The 21,421-nt window shown below is 49.4% G+C and overlaps 1 protein-coding gene across 6 annotated transcripts in view; it reads right to left on the reverse strand.

Annotated features, from left to right (window-relative positions):
- The window catches only part of GRAMD1B (GRAM domain containing 1B), an 88,359-nt gene that overhangs the window by 33,227 nt on the left and 33,711 nt on the right, over nt 1–21,421 (reverse strand). For 3 of the 6 annotated variants that reach the window (XM_085081744.1, XM_085081743.1, XM_085081747.1), the window contains 2 exons: nt 1,991–2,201; nt 614–634 (listed from right to left, as the gene is read on the reverse strand). In XM_085081744.1, the coding sequence (XP_084937870.1) occupies nt 614–634; nt 1,991–2,201 (232 nt within the window). Of the gene's footprint in view, nt 1–613; nt 635–1,990; nt 2,202–10,494; nt 10,773–21,421 lie in introns of those variants that run through there. The other 3 variants (XM_085081746.1, XM_085081745.1, XM_085081748.1) reach the window with 2 other exon arrangements.

Genomic DNA, 21,421 nt, shown 5'->3' on the forward strand with positions numbered 1-21,421 from the left:
AGAGGGATCTTCTCCACTTATCACCTCTCAGAGCGAGCCCATGAATTCTCACAATTCATTGGGGACAGGTCTGTTCTACCAGGTTCAAGCTGGGTTCATTTGAAATCACCGATCTTTAATATTTACATCACACAGGAGAGCGTGCAAGGGCAGTAAGCTGAGATCACTGGCCACGAAAATGCTATTCATCGTGAAAAGCAGGGAGGAAGTCATGGAGAACAACTCTCATTTCTGAAATCACGGAGGAAGGAGAGAGGAAGGAGAAGGGATTGTGGTTCTGTTCAGCTCCAGAGGATTTCTCCCTGGCAAAGACAGCAGCTCGCTCCAAGGGAGGGGGGAAAGCAGAACTTCAAGGCTACAACGATTTGGCAGCAGCTGAAGGAGTGTGATGAACAGGCCAGTTCTCACCCCGTGTGAGCAAATATTAACAAGATCCCAGCGATGTAAGTGAAACCAGCTTCCAGCTACAGGCACGGGGCTGAGCTCTTGCTGACATTCTCGCAGCCACAGCAGGAGAATGCCTGACTGGGGTCAGCACTCAGCACCAGGGCAGGGTTCCTGAGTGGTGAGACAGCTCTACAGTGGGGGACGGGAGAGAAAAAAGAAGGCTTACTTTGGAGAGGCGCTTGTGTGACTTAATCGGAGAGAAAGCATGCAGGAATGAAAAGAGAGAAATTAGGGAGAGAAGAAAAATTACCTCGCGGATCGAGAGAAGGAAAACCCACGCACCCAACAGAGAGCACTGTATCCCCCCTTTCCTTGTGGGAAGCACCAGGAATTGAAGTTAAGTTTTAGCAGCCACTGTGTTGGTAAAATTCTCACTCCTATCACCTGAATTCACAGGATTTTGTGGGCCAGGGTGATGCAGCTCCTCTCTGCAATTGCCCTTCCCAAGGAGCCTTTCCCTGGAGCATCCCCCAGTGTGGCTGCGAGCACAGCGTGCCCTGCATCCTGCCTGCCTCCCTGCAGGGCTTCCTCTGGGAGCACAGCGCTGGCAGCACCATCCCCGAGGTGTCACCCAGCCCTGGGACAGGGTTTGTAGGTCACTGTGTGCACAGGAAGCCAGGCTGACCTCAAGGGCGACCTCAGAACGCCAATGATTCAGCTTGAAAAACACTTTCCCCCCCTTTTCTGAGCTCCCAGAGTCCCCCGTGGTGGTGAGAGATCAGAATGTGGGCCACTGAGTCCTGTCTGCTCTGCTCAGTGGCCACACAGGGGAGGGGATGAAGAGTTCTTGTGTGTGTGACACAGTCCAGTGACAAATCAGGCAAAGATATAAAAACTCATTTTATACAAACCAGCAGGGTTCTGCCTGGGAAATTATTGAGGCTGAAACATCTCGCTTCAAAAACCTGGACAAACACAAGTGCTCCTGACAGCTGATGATAACACATCACTGATACTCCAGGGTTATAATCAATCATATTTGGCTCCCCAGCCCCTTGTGTGTGTTTCACCAGGTCCTACTGCTCACACAAAAACTCAGAGCCAAACCTGAAAACCTCCTCTCCTGCACAGCAAAGACAAGGCTGTTTCTAACATGGTCCAAAGACACAAAATGTTCCTGGGGAAAACATCTAACCAGGGCAAGTCTGTCAGAACACTGCAGTGATGGAATGGGCAGAGGGCTGGAAAACTGATTCTGTACAACTTGAACCTCATCTCAGAGGGCTTGGGCAGGACTGGGGAAATGCACTGGGGAAATATTATGTATTTCATGACCCTTCATGAGCCAGGTGATAAAAAGTCATTGCGACAGCTGATTTTCAAGGTCCTTCTCAAAACCACAGAGCCTCCCAAGGAACAGGACCTTGACTACAGAGAGTTGGAGTCAATGAGTTGACTCAGAGCAGAGGACTCCCAGTTGGGAGAACTTCCAGAAACGCAATGTGGGGAGAGGGAGGGAAGTCAGGCAGAGAGAAAAAGGCAGTGTGGTGCAAGTCCAGCACTGGGGACACACCGTGGCCAGAGCCGTCCGCTCGCTCCTCACCTTGGAGTTCTTGGCCCCACTGCGGCCTGACTGGGAGGAGCAGCTGCGCTGGACCCCCTGCTCCGGCGTGGAGGGGGATTTGTCCGAGGAGTGGTCAGAGCCCTTCTCCACCATGGCGTCCCCCGGGGCGTCCTGCGGCGTGGGCGAGCGGGAGCGTTTGCGCAGGATCGGGGAGCAGGCGGGCGTGCTGCGGTTGGAGTTACTGGCAGTACTGCGGGAGAGGAACAGACACAGCAGGGTTAGCCATCCGCAGGGCGAAGGCAGCTGCACCCACAGATTTCCCCACAGCACGGCAGGCTGAGCTGCTTCCTGCAGAAACGCACTCGGTGCCCCCGTGGGGTTAGGCAGTTCTCGCTGCCGGTGGCACAGGAACTGCTGGCAGTGCCTTTCCCACCCACCCTTCAGTCCCTCTGACCGCAGGGCAGTGCCCACCAGAATGAACCCAGTGACTCCTGCGGGCTCCCAGAGTCTCAAACGATGAGCTGAGCTTAAAAATAACCAAACATGCGCTCAAGGAAAAGGGAGATGTCAGCCTGTTCTTGATGAGCTTTGCCCCTCCTTTATCAGCGCAGCTAATTCCCAGCAGGATGCACAAAAATGGGGTCACACCTTGCAGAAAACACCCCATCAAAGAGCATCAGAAACACCAGGGCTCTGGGAGGGGAGCTGTGATGACGTTCAATGCAGCATTTCCTGTGCAGAACCATCCTTTCCCACACCAGTTAGAGCTCGGCATGAAAAAGGTTTGCTATAACTGAAGAGTCTTTGTGATTAAAACAAAAAAGAATTAAGTTCCTCTTTCACAACGGGAAAAGCAAGGCCCTTCAGAGTTTTACAGAAATTATGAGAAATTATGAGGGGAATGGAACTTCTCATCCCCCTTCCTCAGCATTTCCCCAACCCCTAAATCAGCAAGCCAGTAATGCACATATTAATACAGAACAGGAAAACTCAGATTTCCTCACTGCTCCTTCTCTTTTGATGCCTCTTCTTCCTGCCAGACTCTTCAAAACACCACATGCTACACCCATTTTCACTACATCACTCATTTCCTTCAGGAGACAAATCTATTTCTGACCACTGCAGACATCCTTGAGGCTTTTCCAGCTGGTGCTGCTCCAGCCAGCAGGTTACAGAGGCTGATCCAAGGGTTGGATCTGTGCTAATTTCTTCATGAGAATACCCAATGTTATCTCATGAGCAACACCAAACAGGCTACATCTGACAGCAGAGGCAGCAGGAAAAGGATGGAGGAATTGCAACTGCAAGGGAATGAATTGGAGAAGTTGGTACAATCAGACTCTTAAGGGCTATAATTTAAGCCAAATTATATAAACCAAGGCTTCCTTCTCACACTGATGCACAGCAAGGATCGTTTCCTTCCTGAAACTCTAGAAGAGCTGAGCACGTGCCTGAGCTTTCATTAATTCCCAGATAAAAATCATATCCATCTCTCACTCCTAAAGATGCCAAAACCATTTTACAAGGCTCAGACACGAGCAGACAATGCAGCACACTCCTCCAAGCAGTTATCAGGTCTGGTTTTGGTTTAGCACTGGATGAACTGGTCTCATAAATTAGCTTTTATTTGCTCTCTGCTTGTGTCAACGCTGAAGTGATGAAACTTTCCTTAAGCAGAAAGCACACAGCCAAGCTGCTCATGCAAACAGGGCTAGAATCAGATTTCCTAGGAGCTGGCAGTGGGCAGGAACAGCAGCATGGAGCTTCACAGGAACCCCTGGGAAGATGCTTTCACCAAAATAAAGTGTGCAAGGTCATATAGGTAATGAGCAGGCTTGGGAAAAATGGGTTTGCAAAATGTTCTGCAGGCAGGAAGTTGGATTAAATTACAGGTTCTGCTCTGTTACCTGTTTCTACTCAATGGGATGAGAAATATAGATATAGAACAATCAAAACCTGTTCAAATGACACCTAAACCTCCAATGCAGAGACAGGCAGAGCAATTCCCCCTCAGTTTGGGGTTCTTCATGAGCAATGGCACATCCCATTGTCACACCATCCTGTCCTGTGCCCTCCCTTTCCCTGGACAAGGCACAGGAATGCTGAATACTAAACCAGTGCAGCAATATTCAAGATCTAATCCCTCCAAACAGTAATTTGAAAGACAAATAAAAAAATGATTTGCGCTGTTCTCCCAGCAGCACTGCCTGCAGCAGTTCAGGTTATGTCATGAAGGAAAAATATCAGGGATTACTCAGCTTATTGAAAAGAAAGCATCAGGTTTCTTCAGAGACTTTTGGCTGATCCAGTTAAAAAGGGTGTTTCTCCTGCTAAACTCAATTTTAGAGCTGTACTAGTGACTCCAAGCTCATCAGCAATGCTTCCAGAGATGGAAATGGTTCTGAACTGCCATTTCTACAGACTCTAGAAAATGCAGTCTCCTAGCTAAAACCTCTAAATTCTGAGGCTCTGTTGCTCCTGCTTCCCCCCAGCACACTTGAGGCAACACAAGCTGGTTTATGGGAGAGATCCCCAAAAAGGCAAGGCAAGAATTTGAATCCACTGTCCTTGACTAGCACATCCCTGGGCTAAATTTGTCTCAACACACCTACTAATTTTCCCTCCACAGTTCTGCAAAACCTGAGTTCACCATGAACAAGCTCAGGCTCATTTTCAGCTCGTGCTGGTTCAGTTTCACTTTGAGCTCGAGCTCAGAGCAGCTCTGTACACACCAAGGCAGATTCAGTCCAGGCTCTGTTTGCTTTCAGTTTGCACTTGGGAGGTTTTGCTGCTGCTCAATGAAAGCACAGAGTGAGCAGCTCCAGACCAGGGTGCAGCTACATCACATGCAGGAGAAACTCAGGATGAAAATGCTTGAAAGCTGGGTGCTATTTTAATTTTTTTATGGTCTTACAAAGCTCCTCAAGGTGGGATTTTCAGTCACAACTGAGCACAGGAGAAGCATCAGCACTGCCTTGCTTAATTAGAGCTCTCAATTTCATTTTAACTCAGTTTTTAGAGTTTGCCCAGGCTCAGATCACACTGCCATAGCCACAGTTTTTGGTGCCAGGCACAGCCTCGGGCAGGTTTTGTCTTCTAAGCTTGTTTTTTTCATTTAAAAAACTAAATCCATCCACATATATTGTGTGTGGATTCTCACCTTTTCAGAGGTGGGGTGGGAAATCACATCAAGGGCTCTTTCTTTGGCTCTCCCTGAAGTCAGGGACACAAATCCCAAACCCACCAGGGCTGAATCCCTCTCCTCCTATCTGATGACTGGGAAAAGCTGAATATTCCTCACATCAAGGATTCCACAGATGGAGAAAACAAAGAGTCTGTGAATTGAACTTTATGACAGAGGGGATGGGAAAGCACAAGGCTGCCCCTGCCCTGAGCCCCAAAAAACTCTGCTGCTCTTGCTCCTTCCCTGGAGTTTGAATCCAGCCCAAGGCACAGCCATGACGAACGCTTTCTGCAGTTTCCATGGAGACCAAGGCCTGCCATTGAACCAGGATGCAATGCCTGAAATGCCAAAACGGCTTGACCCACTTTGAAAAAAAATAATTGTAATAAATAACGCTTTAGAGACCTAATTGCCCAGAGAGCATTCAGAGCCTCACATCACCCTGCAGAGTAGCCTTCAGTGGATGGGACAGATTAAGTGAGGACAGAACACAAACAAGCCCACCTAAGCTGCAGCCCCTTTGCTCCTGGGTGAAACCCCTGCAAAGAGCACTGCGAAGCACAGAAGGCTGAGTTTGTCTCCTTGCTTCACGTCCTTGCTGTGCCTAAAGGGAAAAACTTGTCCTAGGGTTGGAAAAATCCCATCAGCAAGCGTGGTGGGGATGGGGAAGGAGCCAAACTTTGCTCAGACACGGAGGAAAAGCATCAATATCCAACATGTAGTAAAGGAAAAGCATCAATATCCAATGTGCAGTAAAGGACTAGTAGCCTGGAATTGTAGTGATAGGACAAGAAGTAATAGGTTCAGACTGAAAGAGGGGAAATTTGGGATAAATATGTGAAAGGAATTGTTCCCTGGGAGGGTGGGGAGGCTCAGGGTGCCCAGAGAAGCTGTGGCTGCCCCTGGATCCCTGGAAGTGTCCCAAGCCAGGCTGGACAGGGCTTGGAGCACCCTGGGACAGTGGAAGGTGTCCCTGCCTGTGGGACAGATGATGTTTAAGGTCTTTTCCAATCCAAACCCTTCTGAGATTGTCTAAGCTCTCCTTCAGGCAGTGCAAAAGAACATCAGCAATGCACAGACAAGCCCCTGGTCACACCCTACCCTGGGACACAAGGCAGGATGCAGAAAGACCAAATTTCCTCCTCCAGCAGAGTATTTCCTGTAAAGATCTGGACCAAGAGATGAACAGGAGTGCACCAAGCAGTCACTTTGGGGAGAGGTATTGCACAAGTGAAGCTTGGTGCTCTCAGAGCTATAAAGGAACCCTGAGGATTCTTTACAACACTCCCAGGAGAGCTGGACAAGAAACCTGACTGTGTTCCAGCCTGTTAAATGAATTCTGCATGAATGACACCCAAGCAGTCCTGAAGTGACAGGAAACTCTGTCCATCCCACCAGATCCAAAATCACCACCCTGTCTGTCACTGCAGCACAGGCATCCCTGGGATTCACCCAAGCACTTGCACCAGTTCTTCCCCAAATCACAGGAGCCCCAGGAGGCAGCAGGCACCTCCAGGAGAGCCAATCCCAGCACCTGGGACACAGATAAATACAGCAAATCCCTTGGATCTGCCACGGGCAGGATGTGGGTTCAGCCAGGAGGAATCACTCTGTCAGGAAGAGGAGCAAAGGGTTGGCAGGAAGGGCAGCTTAGCTAAACCAGAGGAGCAGCTTCAGGTACAGAGCACTCCCCACCTTGGCTGTGACCATCAGCAGCTTCTCAGGGGACACAAAAACCACTGTGACACCATTCCCTGCAGTGCATTCCTCAACCCCTGTCACTTCCCAAGGAAGTCCTGATCTGCAAAGCTTAAAGGCCTCCAAGTCTCCCTCAGTTCTCCAAAGATTTTGCCTTCCAAGAGTCATCCTGCAATTACTCATTTCTCCCTGCAGCACTGACCTGATAATGAGCTCCTCCAGGCCCAAAACTGGGGTTTGTTCTGCAGTTGGAGCTTTATTCTGAAAGTGCTGAGCAATATGTGCCCAGACCAGCAAAGATGAACATACTGAAGCACATATTTAACTCTCTCTGTCTCAAATCTATGAACTCTGCAAAGTCCAGCCTGTGCCTTCACTTTTCTGAACAAGAGCAGAGGAGATCCTCGAGCACAACACAGAGCTGTGCTGATAGTCTGGGAAAGAGCAGGAAGGTCAGGAAGGCACCTCAGGCCTGGCTGCAGCACTGAAAAGAGTTAATTCTCCCCAGAAACAGCTATTAGAGGGGTTAATTAGACGCCTACAAAGATACTTTTCTGCCACACAGTCTGACATCAGTGGAAAAAGAGGAGATTCAGGAGCTCATTATGCAGTCTCCCAAACAGCAAGCAGATGGCAACAACTTTTGATCACCAACCTACACTCCCTGCAAATTGATAATCCAAGAATGAAAACCTCCACAGATCCTGGAGCAATTCCCTGGGCTCGCCATTGCTCTACAAGCAATAACGAAATGTTATATTTCTATTACATCTCCCAGCAAAAGAGATAAAAGAGAAAGCAGTAAGTCAAAAAGAAACAACACCTGCAGGGCTGTACAGAAACCAAGGAGTGTTTCATGACAAGTGCTTTGAAAAGAACCATAAAAATAGTCTGCCTTCTGCATGTTTTTTGGCAGAAAAGTCCACCCTTGTTTGAGATTTATTTGGTCTATTTTGACATTTTTGCAGAATGCTGTCCTCTTATGACATTCAATCACATGTTTACATATTCATGAAATAAAATTAATGCAATTATTATGCCTCAGAGGATTAGCAAATCACTGCAAGCATTAGGAAGGAATTTGCCTTCTGCCCACAGCCAGCAGTGCAAGGTTGGGCAGATGCATTATTAACCATGTCATTGTCCCTGTGGATCACCCGATCCTGGTTACCACTGGAGACAGACCATGGACAAATGGCCTCATCTCTCACAGAAACTCCCCCCAGGCTGGCTGGGAAGCAACCTTTCCCTTCTTGCTTGGAGTTACTGCAAAAATCCCAAGGAAAAGTTGGAAAATGTTTCTGAAATACAAGACAGAGCTGAATAATGCTGGCCAATAATGCACCAGCCACGAGGTGGAAAGGATCAAAAATGTGCAGAGAACCAGCATGGGTTATAAACCATACCCTAAACCCCTCCCTCAGTCACAAAGTATTGCAATTCCATTGCTCCAAAGCAGGAAAACCATGTCAAACCAAGTATGATGGGTAACACAAAGAAATCTGGGGAGCAAGAAAGGGGAAATAGCACCAAGTAAGAATTTCCCATCCCTCTGAAGGTGACAGACACAGCCCCACCGTGTCACCTGCAGGTCACCCACCCCACAGCTGTGCTTCCCCAGGAGGAACAGATCCAGGCTTTGTTCTCCTCTCCTCCCCACCACACTGTCAGCAGCAAGAACTGCAATATCTGATGCTCCCATCAGCATCTCCAAGCCTGGAACTTGGAGCAGAACAGAGCTCACAAGTCTCATCTGAAAAACAGACATAACAACAGCAGACACTGTAAACCACCTTTGATGTGAGGGAAGTTTTGAAAACCTGACGGCTCAAAGGATAAAAATAAAAATGAAAATAAATCCAGGCCTGTTTATTTCAATCCCCATCGTTTCCAGGCTAACATCAGACTCTCTGAATGGTTTGGGGATGCAGTGCTGCTGTCACATGTGCTCGGCTCCAAGGGAGAGTGAGATGAAGCAATAAACACCCAGGCTCATTTCTGGAGGAGGATGTAGGTGTGATACAACTCCCAGATTCCCTCAGCAACAGCTCAGGCACTTTTCCCATCTCCTGCTCTATGGACTTTATCCCCAGCACAGCGTTGTCCCCCTGAACACGTCCCAGTCTGGTGGCAGGGATTGGACAAACCCCAGATTAAAGTGTGCCTGAGGAAGGCTCTGAGCACACCTGCGGGGGAGGACAGGATATTGTGCAGCTCCGAGCCAGGAGACAAAGCTGGAGCTCTGCATCTTCCCACTCACTCCCCCAGCTCGGCAGCAGCAGCCTGCACAAGCTAATGGGAGATGTTGTGATCTTCAAAGCTGCCATCAAAGCCATCTCCTTTGTTCAGCCCTTGATGTTGCCTCGCTTTACCTTTCTGAAAATTATGCAACAATTGCACATCCTCCATGCATCCCCCTGCTCTGCTCCAGCCATGCAGCAGCACTGGCCAGCTCCAAGGTGAAAACACAGAAGGTTTTACCCTCTCAGCCCTTTGTTTGTCCTGGGGGATGGCTCAGCCTTGTCCCTCTCCTTTAACAGATTCTCTCTGGCTCCATCCGGCTGGTTGGCAGTGGCATGAGAAACTGGAGGTTTCTCCAAGAGAATGTTGGGGATTCCAAGTTATTGCAGTGCTGTAAAATATATCCCCAATGTCTGACTTGAAGTTGCCACCCTACTGAGTCAAAATCACAAGCTCCATCCTAAATCTATCTGCTCTTCCTGCAGATGCATGTGATTTAATGAAGGGAACAGGAATATATTCTCTTTTCTGAGCCATGATTTCCATGATGGACAGGACAATGCCACTCACCAGTAATCTAAGAAAAAGCAATTTTTTAGGGCATTCAGCAGATTCTGCCTGACTATAAACACACACAGTGTAATGAATTCTCACTTCCTACTACTCTCCCCTGCCAAAAAGAATTAAAAAAAAAAAGAAAAAAAAAAAAAGCCACCTGTACAGACCGTGGAGCACAAACCAAATCCTGCCTCTCCCCATCAGTGCAAACACACAACACCGGCAGAGGAAGGCAGAGCGGAACCACGAGCCCTTCTCAAGGCAAGCAAGGAGCACATGGGCAAACAAACCCAACCATATTCCCGCAGCAGCTCCGTGACGCATCCAGCCTCGACCCCCTCCTGCCCCTGGCTCTCCCCGGACCCAGATGTTGTGCAGGAATAATGTCCCCGTGGGAATGGGGGATGGGGGACACGGCAGGGCGTGGAGGGGAAAGGAGGAGGGGTGAGCGAGAATGAAAGCTGGGGGGGGGCGAAAAAAAAAAAAAAAGAAAATAAAAGAAAGAAGCAAAACAAAAAAACATTCAGATGTGCCCATTGTTTGGAACAATCGAAAAGGCTGTTTTAGCAATTCCGCTCGGCAGGAGAGGCCGGGGCACGCGCGTGGGGGCTGAACAAGATGGAAAATAAAAACCGAACGCAAAAGAAAAGGCGATCAGCCCGCGGGAAGGAAGAGAAAACGAAGCATCTCCGCACCATGATGTCACGCTGGCCGCTCCGGAGCCCCCCGAGCGGAGAGCAGCGGCGGCAGCAGCGACAACCAACATGGACTCCTCCGGCTTTAATCTGCCTGTGTGCCATGGAGGAGCCCTCGGCACGTGTGCCACGGCGGGGGACAGCGAGAACAGCAGAGCACCACTGACCTGGTCGCCATCGGGGAGCGTGGAGCGGCGCGGAGCGGCTAGGAATTCATTCGGGATTCATTGGGATGCGCTCGGGGCTCATTCATTCATGCACTCGTGCGTGGCGAGGAGCGGAGCGGCGAGGCGGCAGCGTACTCACCTCCTGCACCATGGCACGGCCCTTGCCGGGGGTTCACGGGCGGGCAGAGCCCTCGCTGGGCGCTGCCGAGCGGGCTGGCCCGGCCCCGGCCATGCCTGTCGCCCGTGATGCTGCCCGGTGTCGCCGGCAGCGCTCGCCGCTCCCGCACGCCCGCACAACACACGCGTGCGCAGCCGCTTTACATAATGCACCCGCTGCTCCCTCCCGCCGGCTGCAGCTGCCCCGGGAAGCGGCGAAAGGGACCCGAAATGCCTCCCGAGAACTTGGGCAAACCCTGCGGGGTAAAATATTGTCCGCCCACAGCGTCTCTCCGGACGGCCCCGCTCGCATCTGCCCCCGAAAAACCAGCAAAAGGGACCCTTTTTCCCCAAGAACTCGGGGAAACCCTGGGACTTAAAATCCGGCAGGTTGGGAACCTTGTGATTGTGATCTACAGCCTGTTGGGAACAATGTTGGGAACATTGTGGTTGTGATCCCTCCCTGCTGGCCCTGCTCAGGTCTGCCCCGGGAATCCTCAAATGGGACCCCAAATGCTTTCCAAGAACTTGGGCAAACCCTACGAGTTAAAACACTGACCACCCACAGCCTGTCCCCCGCCAGCCCCGCTGCATCTGCCCCGGGAACCCGCAAAACGGACCCCAAACGCTTCTCAAGAACTTAAACTGTGGCTTTAAATCCGACAGGCTGGAGACATTGTGTTTGTCACCCACTGCCTCCCTCCCTGCTGTCCCCGCTCGGGTCTGCCCCGGGAAACCTTCTAAAGGGACCCTAAAAGCTTCCCAAGAACTTGGGCAAACCCTGGGAGTTAAAATCCAACAGGTTGGAAACACTATCCAGCCACAGCCTCTCTCCCACTGGCCCTGCTGGATCTGCCCTGGGAACCCACAAAAGGGACCCCAAATGCTTCCCAAGAGCTTAAACAACCCCTACGAGTTAAAACACTGTGTTTGTCCACCCACAGCCTCTCTCCGGCCGGCCCCGCTCACATCTGCCCCGAGAAATGCACCAAAGGGACCCCAAATGCTTTCCAAGAACTCGGGCAAACCCCGGGAGTTAAAATCCGACAGGTTGGAAACATTGTGTTTGTCCTCCACACGCGCCGCGGGGAGAAAGTTTCACAACGTGTAGAGCGAGAACAGCCAGGAAAACTAAACCCTAATTAAGCAGCCGCGTGGATTATCTAAACTGAATTAAACAACGCTCATTCAGAGTTAAGGTGACCTCAACTCAATTTAGCTGGCTTTGTCTAGGAAGCTAATTTGGTTTCTTTTTCTTTTTTTTTTTTTTTCCCTGCTTATCCATGTGTAAACAGGCCTGGGATTTTTAAAGAAACATTATCAAGCAAGGTTTACAGCTCCACAGCAGCATGAGGAGGTGGTGTTTCTTTTGGGGACACTGTATCCCTACAGACCTGCTTGTGGACATCTTTATTCCACAATAAGGAGAAGGATTTCAGTCCCTCTCAATACAATTAGTAAGGGACAATAAGTGCCTCTCAGTACAATAAAAATTAGGCTGAAGGATGAGAAAGAAGAGAGCAAAACAATCACCCAGCTTGCACTTTTCCTTCCAGGCTATGAAGCCAGGCCTGTGTGTGCAAGGAAATGGTGCAGAAGTGAACTGGAACTGTTCTAACACCCCTGGCTTGAGCACAAGTGTGGAATGACACTGAATTATTGGGCTCTGGATGCTGTGGATGACCCCCTGGGGACACACTGCTCCCCACTGATAACAGAAGGAGCTGTGCCTCAAGCACAGCAAACACTCATCACTCTGCCCTCCGCCTGCTTTTGTTGCATTTTACCCTTTCCACACCCAGGGTCGAGCATTTTCTCTCCTCTTTACAATCATTCCCGGCTTGGAGTGCCAATTCCCAACGGAGCATCTTCCCAAAAGGCTGATTATCCGTCATTTCGCTGTCCTCACAATCAGTGGGAGCAGGAGCTGCTCCAGCAGGCTCAGACAGTGCAATTTAAATGATGCACAGGATTTTAAACTGAAATTTTACATTTTCACCACCACCATCTTTATCCGGATACTTCAACAGTACCATCACCTACATTTACTCAGAGGTTACACCTAGGTGCACATGAATTCAATATTTTGGTGCCACTGTTCTAATCAGTTCACCACTCCATGAAGTGATCCATCAGCCTGATGTCAATTCTGTTGTTTCCAGTGCTTCCCAAAGTTTGCCAGCTGGAGAATTTACACATTTATTCCAAGGAAATGGCATGTAACAGACAAATCTTCCCGTTCCCTGTGTCCAGTGGAACAGAACCTCACATCTCAGGGGTGTGACTCCCACTGAAATGCCATGTCTAGGATTGTGCCCAGGCTCCACGAGTGGATAATGTGGATAAACTCAGGTAAAAGCAACAAATACTAAAGGCACTGAATCCTCTCCACACAGCCTGGAGGCCAAGGATTGCCAAGATTTAAATGCTCACCTGGACCAGGTTTGGTCTTTCAGCTGAAAGTGCTAGAAGCTGTAACTGGACAAATTCTAGACAAGAGAAACCTATTTTGGGAAGCAAACAAAACTAACCACTGTAACTAATTCAAGGCTCAATTATCCATCTGTGGCAAACATTATTATGCAAGGGTTTGTGTTCTCCTAAATACTGTTCTGTACCTCGAACCAGAATCAATTCAAGCCTCATGCTTTGCATTCAGCAGGACTTGGAATGAGATCTCTGAATGGTCCCATTCTGTTTTACAGCCTATGGATCTTTCAGTGCTCTTTTTTCTGTTCCAGAAAGTGAGAAAATAGTCATAACCATAATTCTTAGCCTCTACAAATGTTGATATATTTAGTTCAAACTATTAAGCTTTGGACATGACACTATTTTTCAACAGACACAAGAGTTACACTGACCCAAATGCTGTGATGAAATTCAATATAATGGGTATTTCAGATCTGGAAGCACAGAGAGCACACAAAGGCTCAAAGCAGAGCATGGAGTGGCAGGGTATGCTCAACACATGAGGTTAAGTCTAACCCACCCTTCAGACTGTCAGGAGAGAAGATGAATCCAACAAAAGTTCTGCTCCCAAAAGCGCTGGGAGAGCAGGAGTAAAAATGCAGAGAAAAGCTTCTTAGGCTTTATCTGGCATGGCGTGCAAGGGGCAAAGGTATGGGGAATTTGGAAATTCACACAGCACCTCAAATGGTTCACTGACTTTATCAGATCTGCCAAGTGTCACCCCAAAGCCCTGAGCTGTACAAACACTTGTCACACCAGACATCCCTGGCACTGTGCACACAGCTTGTTTCGTGGTGATGGAAGTTAGATAACACTGCACTGAGAGAGGATCTTTGGGGGCTTTAAGGAAGTTCTTCTGACATAAAGCTGCAAGTTCCTGTTCTGTTCAAGAGCTGCAAGAACTCATTTTATATCAACTGGGTTTGCTTGCATGACTCTGGGGTTCGAGACTGAGGATAAGGTGATGGTTTTCCTGCTGACCTATTCACGGCATGGAATGCCCACACACCTCAGCCTGGACACCACAGCTCTGCCAAGCCCTGCAGAAGGACCTGGGCAGCCTTTCCCCCAAGGATGCTCCGATTTAGGGCTGTGTCAGGCTCTCCAGGCTCTTCCCCTACCCAAGTGCTCCTTCCCTGCCTGCAGGGCTGTGTTGTGCCTCTGTAACTCAAGCACTCTCATGCATATTGCATCCCCCAGCTCCGAGGAAATGAGGCACTGGCCGAGTAATTAAAGCCTGGGGCTGATGACAGATCCGAGGGAGACAGAGCAGGGCCTGAATGTCCAGCCTGCAGAGCATCAGGTGGGGCTGGGATCAGCTCTCCAGGCGGCCAGAGCAATCCTACCCTCCCTGGAAAGCCACACCAGCCATGCAGAACAAAAAGAAGCCTTTAAAAGTCTGTCTGCAGGACGTCAGGCAACAATGAGCACCCGGATTGGAAAACACACAGGGTTTCTCATTTCCCCCATAATTCTTTGTCCACCTTTAATACGATCTGTTTGGAAAACTTAAAGCCATGGGGACAGCTGCTCCCCAACATCTCTGCTCGTCAGCTGAGCTCAGAACACAACCAGAAGGACACACTTTCATTGTAGCTCCAGCCTTGCCTTTGGAAAAGACAACATCAGAAATATCAAGAAGCCAAGTCCTGAGGGAAAACTCAGTGCTACAACCTCAGGATGTGCAAGCAGGATTAGCATGAGTGGGTAACTGGGTGGCAATTAGCATTTTGCATGTTTAATTTTGCTCTTGCTCATCCCACAGCTGCTTTTCTGCAATTCACACTCCTTAGCTATGAATGGATGGACTCAGGGCACAGTAGGGGACATGGGGACATGGCACAGGGTGAGCTCCCTGACTGGAATATTGGTCCTGTCTGATAATTCTGCTCGGCCCATGTTGATAAATTTAATTCAAACGATTAAGGTTTGAACAAGACACATTTTTCAACAGTCACCAAGAGTTACACTGACCCAAATGCTGCCATGAAATTCAATATAATGGGTATTTCAGATCTCTCACTCCTGCCACTCCTCAAACCCTGCAGAATTCCCACCCTGGGAAGCAACAAGAAGCACTCTTCCTTCTCCCCTTGTGGAAAATCAAGTCCCAGACAGGTACCAGACCAAGCAACACTCTTTCTGAGCTGACAATGGCATTTTCACAGAGTCTGTGGATTCCTCCGGCAGTGGGGGCTGGAGGAGGCAGGAATCATGTGCTCCCAGGCATGGGGAGGGAGAGGGGGAGGAGGAGAACAAGGAGGGAGAGAGAACAAAGTGTCAACATCTTAACTGGGACACAGAAAGAGGCAGTTCTTAGTAAGAACTTAATCCAGGATTAACAAGGGGTCAGCTACCTCTGCAAGGAGACTGCACTAAAAGGAGCTAATTAGCTCTCCTTAATTGCACAGAAGGAGCCACACAGAATTAAAGGCATTCACCACCTCACCCAGGAAACACAGCCCTACCTGTTGTCCCCAACACCTCAATCAGCACGTGGGGAGCCTAAAGCAGGAGAGGAGCAGTGATGGAGGGAAGGGAACAGGTAGTGGGGAGGTTCAGCATCAAGCAGGGCTGGAGTGAGAGTGGAGCCTCCATCAGCTGGGAGAAGCATTTGCAGCATGGCCAGCAGCCATCCAGACAGCTTCTCCATCAACCACCGCCAGGAACTTCCCAAAATCCCTGAGGGAACTCCAGCTGTCACTTTCACAAACAGGGATATCCACGAGGATGTTTAACACAGCTCTGGCCTTCCTGAATTCAACAGGATCTCTGAAAACGAGGAGGAAGAGCAGCACAAGGGGAACCAGTTTTGCCCTGCAGGTTGAAACCAACATCCCACCACGGGCAGGCACTGCAGGATGAATGTCAGGATGAACAGAGAGCACACAGCACCACGGACAGCCAGCAGATCCCACCTGGGAACCACCAGGCTGGAATGATGCAGTGGAAAAGGCTGCCTGAGCTGCCCACCCACAAATCCCCTGCCTGGCACTCCTAATCATAAATTACAAAGACACTCACATATCTTAAGTTGCCTGTCAGCCTCTGCTTGGTGCTAAATCCATCTCCTTTTTGCTGCGGAACCATTCCATGTTCTGGTGCACATTTTACCCCAGCAGCCCTTGCTGTGCACTGACAGATAATGGATCCGGCAGTCAGAGCACTTGGAAATGAAGATTAACAGGCACATCAACAGCAGCTGTCTCTGAGATGGAGCACTAATAAAAGGGACTCCTGCATTTATTTGGGGTCTAGCACCGTGCTGAGGGCTTGGCAGGGCAGGCAGACAGGGGGCTGAGTGCATCCCAGAAGGATCGACATCCAGTTTGAGGGAAGACGAAGGGAAAAGCAAAACGGGTTGACCAGGGAAGGCAATCCTACTAACAAAAAAATAACAACAGAAACAGGAGCTCACTGTGAAATCATTGCAGTGGTGCCTCCATTATTTATCCTGCTTCTCTCCCCTCAGGACAGAGTTAAATGTCATGCCACCGCACTCGCAGTGGCATTGCAGGGGCAGCCACCAGGGGACAAGCAGCAACAAAATTTCACCTCAAACCCAACACAAACAAACGAGTTCTTGGGATGCCACTGGGAATATGAGACAGCCACCCCCTCTCTGTCCCCAGTGAGCAGCAACCCTCACTTGTGCTCCTGTGCAAGCTCAGCACAGAGAGAGAAGTCCCTGACATCTGGCTAAAGCTTCGATTATGCCATTGGGGAGAGAGGAACGAGCACCACCCAGGCTGGGCAGCAGCAGCCTCCTGGCACAGACAGCCCCACTCCTTCCACCCACCAACCCAATCCTGCTCCATTCCACAGGGCTGGGAGAGCTCAGATCTGATCATAAAGAGAAGGAGAAGTGTCCAAAAGGGCCCAGGGTCACACATCTCTCTCCAGCGCTGGCTGGTGCAGTGTGTGCTTCTGCATCATGTTATTGTGTTACAGCCATTCCAGCTGCTCCATTCCTCCCGGCTGTTCCCACAGCTTTATCCCACCCAAAACCTTCCTGCAGCTTCTCCACAGCACTGCCCCACTCTCCACCTTCAGGCTTGCCCTGTGCCACCTCTGATTTCCAATCCCAATCCACCCGGATCCATCCCAATCCCACTGACTTCTTTAACCTCACTTGACCCTTTCTTCCAGACTCCTGAAACCTGCTGGGCTCACCCAGAAATCACCAACACCAGCAGTGCAGCCCCTGCTCCCACAGAGCCAGAATATTTCTCCACCTCAATTCCTCCTCAGCTTTTCCCCCATCCCTTCCACCCCACCGAGATTCCCCCATCCATTCCCATCCCATCCCCATCCCCATCCCCATCCCCATCCCATCCCCATCCCATCCCCATCCCCATCCCATCCCATCCCCATCCCATCCCATCCCAGCCCCGCGCATCCTTTTTCCCTTGGCACCGCCTGGCCTCGCAGCACAGCCAGACACAAAGGAACCTGCGCGCACGGGAAGGAATCCCCGCCTGCCTGGGAGCTGAAAAAGCAGGAGCTAAACGATTCCATCGCCACCTGTTAGCGCATCGCCCTTCCCGGGAGGTTCCTCCCCGCTCCTCCGCGCTCTCCCTGCGGCCAGCGGCGACTCTGCCGGCGGGGAGGGCATGGAACCACTCGGGAACCTCGCTGCCGCTCAGAGGCATTTCACGGCGGCGAGAGGAGTTGACAAAAAGATTCCCCGCTCTGATAACGGCGTGGCATGGCTGGAACAAAGCCGCCTTTGCAACGCGCTGCCCGGCGCTGGCATCCGAGCTGGCTGCTGCCCACTGGGGAGAAAAGCTCCCGCTGTGGCTTTAAGAATGTCCCGCAGCCCGCATCGCCCGCTTAACCCTGCCTGCTCCTCGCTGCCCAGGCGAAATTCCGGCACTTCTCCTCTTCTCCTGCTCTTACCCATCTGCCCTGCCGCCCTGCTGCAGCTTCTCTGCGCTGCTGCACAGCCCAGCCGGAGCTTTACTCAATATTCTGTGCTGCTGCACATCCCTGGCATCCCAAACAGCGATTTATTAAAAATCCCTGCCCTCCCCGCTGTGCAAACCACCAGGGAGCACTTCGGTGACGACAAAGCAGCGGAGCAGCCAGCGTGGACACAAACATCCCAATCACCTCGAAATTCCACTTCCCTGCTCCCACAAAGCTGTCCCACTGCTCTGACTCTTCCCTCCCCAACCTTATCAGGCAGCACAAAGCAGCGATTTCCCCTAGAGAACAGCAGGCAGCGACAGCAGAAATATTTGCCTCCAACACAGCATTTCCCAGCACAAACCCTGCGGAAGGCCAGCCTCTGCACGGAGGTTATACAATGCAGAAGGTAACAGTGTGACTCATCTCGAAAGTGTATATAAACACACTTAAAAAACCTGTCTCGGGAAAAATAAGCAGCGGCTGTGTCGGATTGCCTTCTGGGGAAAGCAGGAACGCTGCCCTGCTGCTGTCCTTGGGTTGCTATCCACCCCGGGCAGGTGTAACAGAGAAAACAAAGCCATGGCCAGCGATTCAAAGAATTTAGAAAACAAGAAAGCAGCACGGATGGACAGGGGAAAAGCCCAGAGCAAATGAAAAATGTTCCTGCAACATGATACAGGAGCAGGGAGGACTAATGCAGTTTGGAGCTGGTCAATCACAGCTCACGGAATGATGAAATATTTGCTCTGTACGATCAGTTAATCCCAAGCAGGAACACGTTAGGAGGGTGGCAAACAACCAGAAAGATTTTCTTACAGAGCAACGAGTTCAAAGGGAAGCAACAAAAACATCAGGGCACTCATGAGGCTCGTTTATGAAAACAAACTCGAAGGGTAAACAAAGTGGAGTGGTCAACAAATATTTGAAGAATGTAAATATTGAAGAGAAAGAGACGCTGTATTAAAAGGTTTGGGGTGTTTTTTTGACCAAGGAGCAATGGGATTATATGAAGTTGTGGGAAAAAACCAAGCCTGAAGTCAAATCCTCACAGGCAGGAACAGAGGAGAAGTGGAAGAAACTTTTTCACTTGTCATGTTTATAAACAGCAACAGGTAACTTAATAAAGACAAAGTAGAACCATAGAACCACAGAATATCCTGAGCTGAATTACTGAAGTGCAGCTCCCTGCACAGATACCCCATTGGCAGGAGCATGGATCAATACCTCAAATAATATCATTTTTTATTCAGTCTCCAGTTCTGCTTTCCATGATTTTCAGCTCTTTAAAGAGGCAGCAGCCCAGTTTGCAGCTATCATGACTCCACAGGTTTGCAGTGATCAGAGTTAGAGATCTTTGAGTGTTCCAATTTAAAGGATTGCTTTGACTTGCTGAATTTTTGCTCCCAAAACTTCCAAGACACACATTTTGAGTTCCACGTGGGAAACGTTGCAAAGTGACATCCAAATCATCCCGAGTTCTTTAATCAGGGCTGAGATCCTTGAAAGAACAGCTGTCCTTAAGGCAGTTGTGGGATCTCCAAATATGAGCAAAGCACAGGATTTTGGGACAATTCTATGGATTCAGCTTGTGGCTTTGGGCAAATTCCCTGTGAGAAGTGCAGGGGACATGGAGGGATGGTTTGCATTTCTCATCCTGGCTCCTACATCAGTAGAATTTATTCTCTTTAGAGAATTGCTTGAAGCTATAATCATTTTTTACTCTCCTAAGCCAAGCTTCCAGTAGGGAATCAATACACAGCTACTAATAAACACAACAAAAGGAAAAACACCTTTAATCTCCGTGTGCCTCCTCTGCAAAGCAAGGTTAATTCCACTTCCTTTCTTCCACCCTTTGTCCATCTTGACTCATTAGGATGGAATCTCCTCCTCCAAACTGGAAGTGGGCATGAAAAATCTCCCAGCACAGCAAATCTGCTTTCAAGAGCCTCTCTCACTGTAAAACAACACCATTTTAGCAACAGCTCTATTTCCCAGGTCAGTTGTGCTATCAGCTGCCTTTAAAACAGAGAAGAATCCACAGGGAACTTATTCTTCCTGCTGGAAAAATAATACAGCAGGTATTTGAAGGAATGATGTAGCTTTAGTGCCCTGGGGCAGCCGCTGAATATTGCTGAGGTTCTGCAAGCTGTGGCCTCCAGACACATCCTTCTTTCATGGCCTGCAGCTCAGCAAGGCTTTTCCTCCCAAACCTCATTCCCAAAATGTGCTGAGGGGCAGCACAGGAGGCACATTTCTCTGTAAAAAAGCCAAATTCCAGCTCTGAGGGCTGCACAGCCACAAGGCAATCTCCTCATGAGCACAGGGCACTTCTCCCACATCTCTGAAGCTGCTTTATTTCTGGTCCTGTGGGGTCAGAAATACTCCAAAATTACAGCTCTGGCTCTGCAGCAGCTCTGCAATCCCTCTGTCTGTGCAAGGCTGGGAATTCACAGCTCTGGCTGTGTCCTCAGTGCCCCAGGGCTGAGAGCTCACAGGTGATGTCTGTGCCATCCTCAGGCCTGGACACCTCCTGCTGGCATTTAACCACAGCCTGATTTGCTCAGGAATTCATTAAGGAACAACCCTAATTAGAGGCAGTTGTTCTTACATTGAAGATAAACAAGTTGTGTATTCCTCCTCCAGCTAATTTGTTTTAATTTTATGTGCAAATCTGGATGGTTCTTCTGTTACCAAAGCTTTGCTACTCCTGAATATCCACCTCAAAATCCACCTTTTTTTTTTCCTCCCCAAGTCTCTTTCATTCCACTCATTTTCTCCTCCATTTTTCTCCTTCCAGTCCCAAGGCCTGAAATTAGGTGTGGTCCAAACCACACTCCTCCAAACCTGGTATTCCAAATGGTTTGAAAATGATTCCAAATACAGATCCCAAATATAAATATCTCCCCCAAAAAATCCACAAATTGCTCCTTCTCCACTCCTCTGCCACATGCACAGAGTGGCAGTGACATTGTCAAAGGAGAGTGGCAGCATTTTGCATCTTTTTTTAGTTGGGAAAAAAAGCAGAGCATCTGCCCCCAGGTCAGTTTGCTGTGACCACAGAGAGCATTCTGTCCTGGAAAAATGGTTGCAGGGGAATAAACCGCTGGAAAATGTAAAGTATAACCAACAGCACAGGCCTAAATCTGGCCAAGAGGAAAACTTCAGGAGAGGAGAAGCTCAGAGAAAATTCCAGCCTCTTGTGCATTCAGCTCTGCAAGGGCACCCAGAAGGAAAATCAATTCTGTGCAGAATTTTGGTTTTGGTGTCTCCATTTCTTGAGCTTGGATATTCTATCCTTGGATATATTATTGCTGTTGTATTGCCACTTATTTAATTTACCTCAGCCAGGCTCAAAAATCCTGAAATGAGTAGTTTGCAGCCATAATGAACA

This window comes from Lichenostomus cassidix, chromosome 24, assembly GCF_008360975.1.
Source record: "Lichenostomus cassidix isolate B80296 chromosome 24, HeHo_3.0, whole genome shotgun sequence".
NCBI lineage: Eukaryota > Metazoa > Chordata > Aves > Passeriformes > Meliphagidae > Lichenostomus > Lichenostomus cassidix.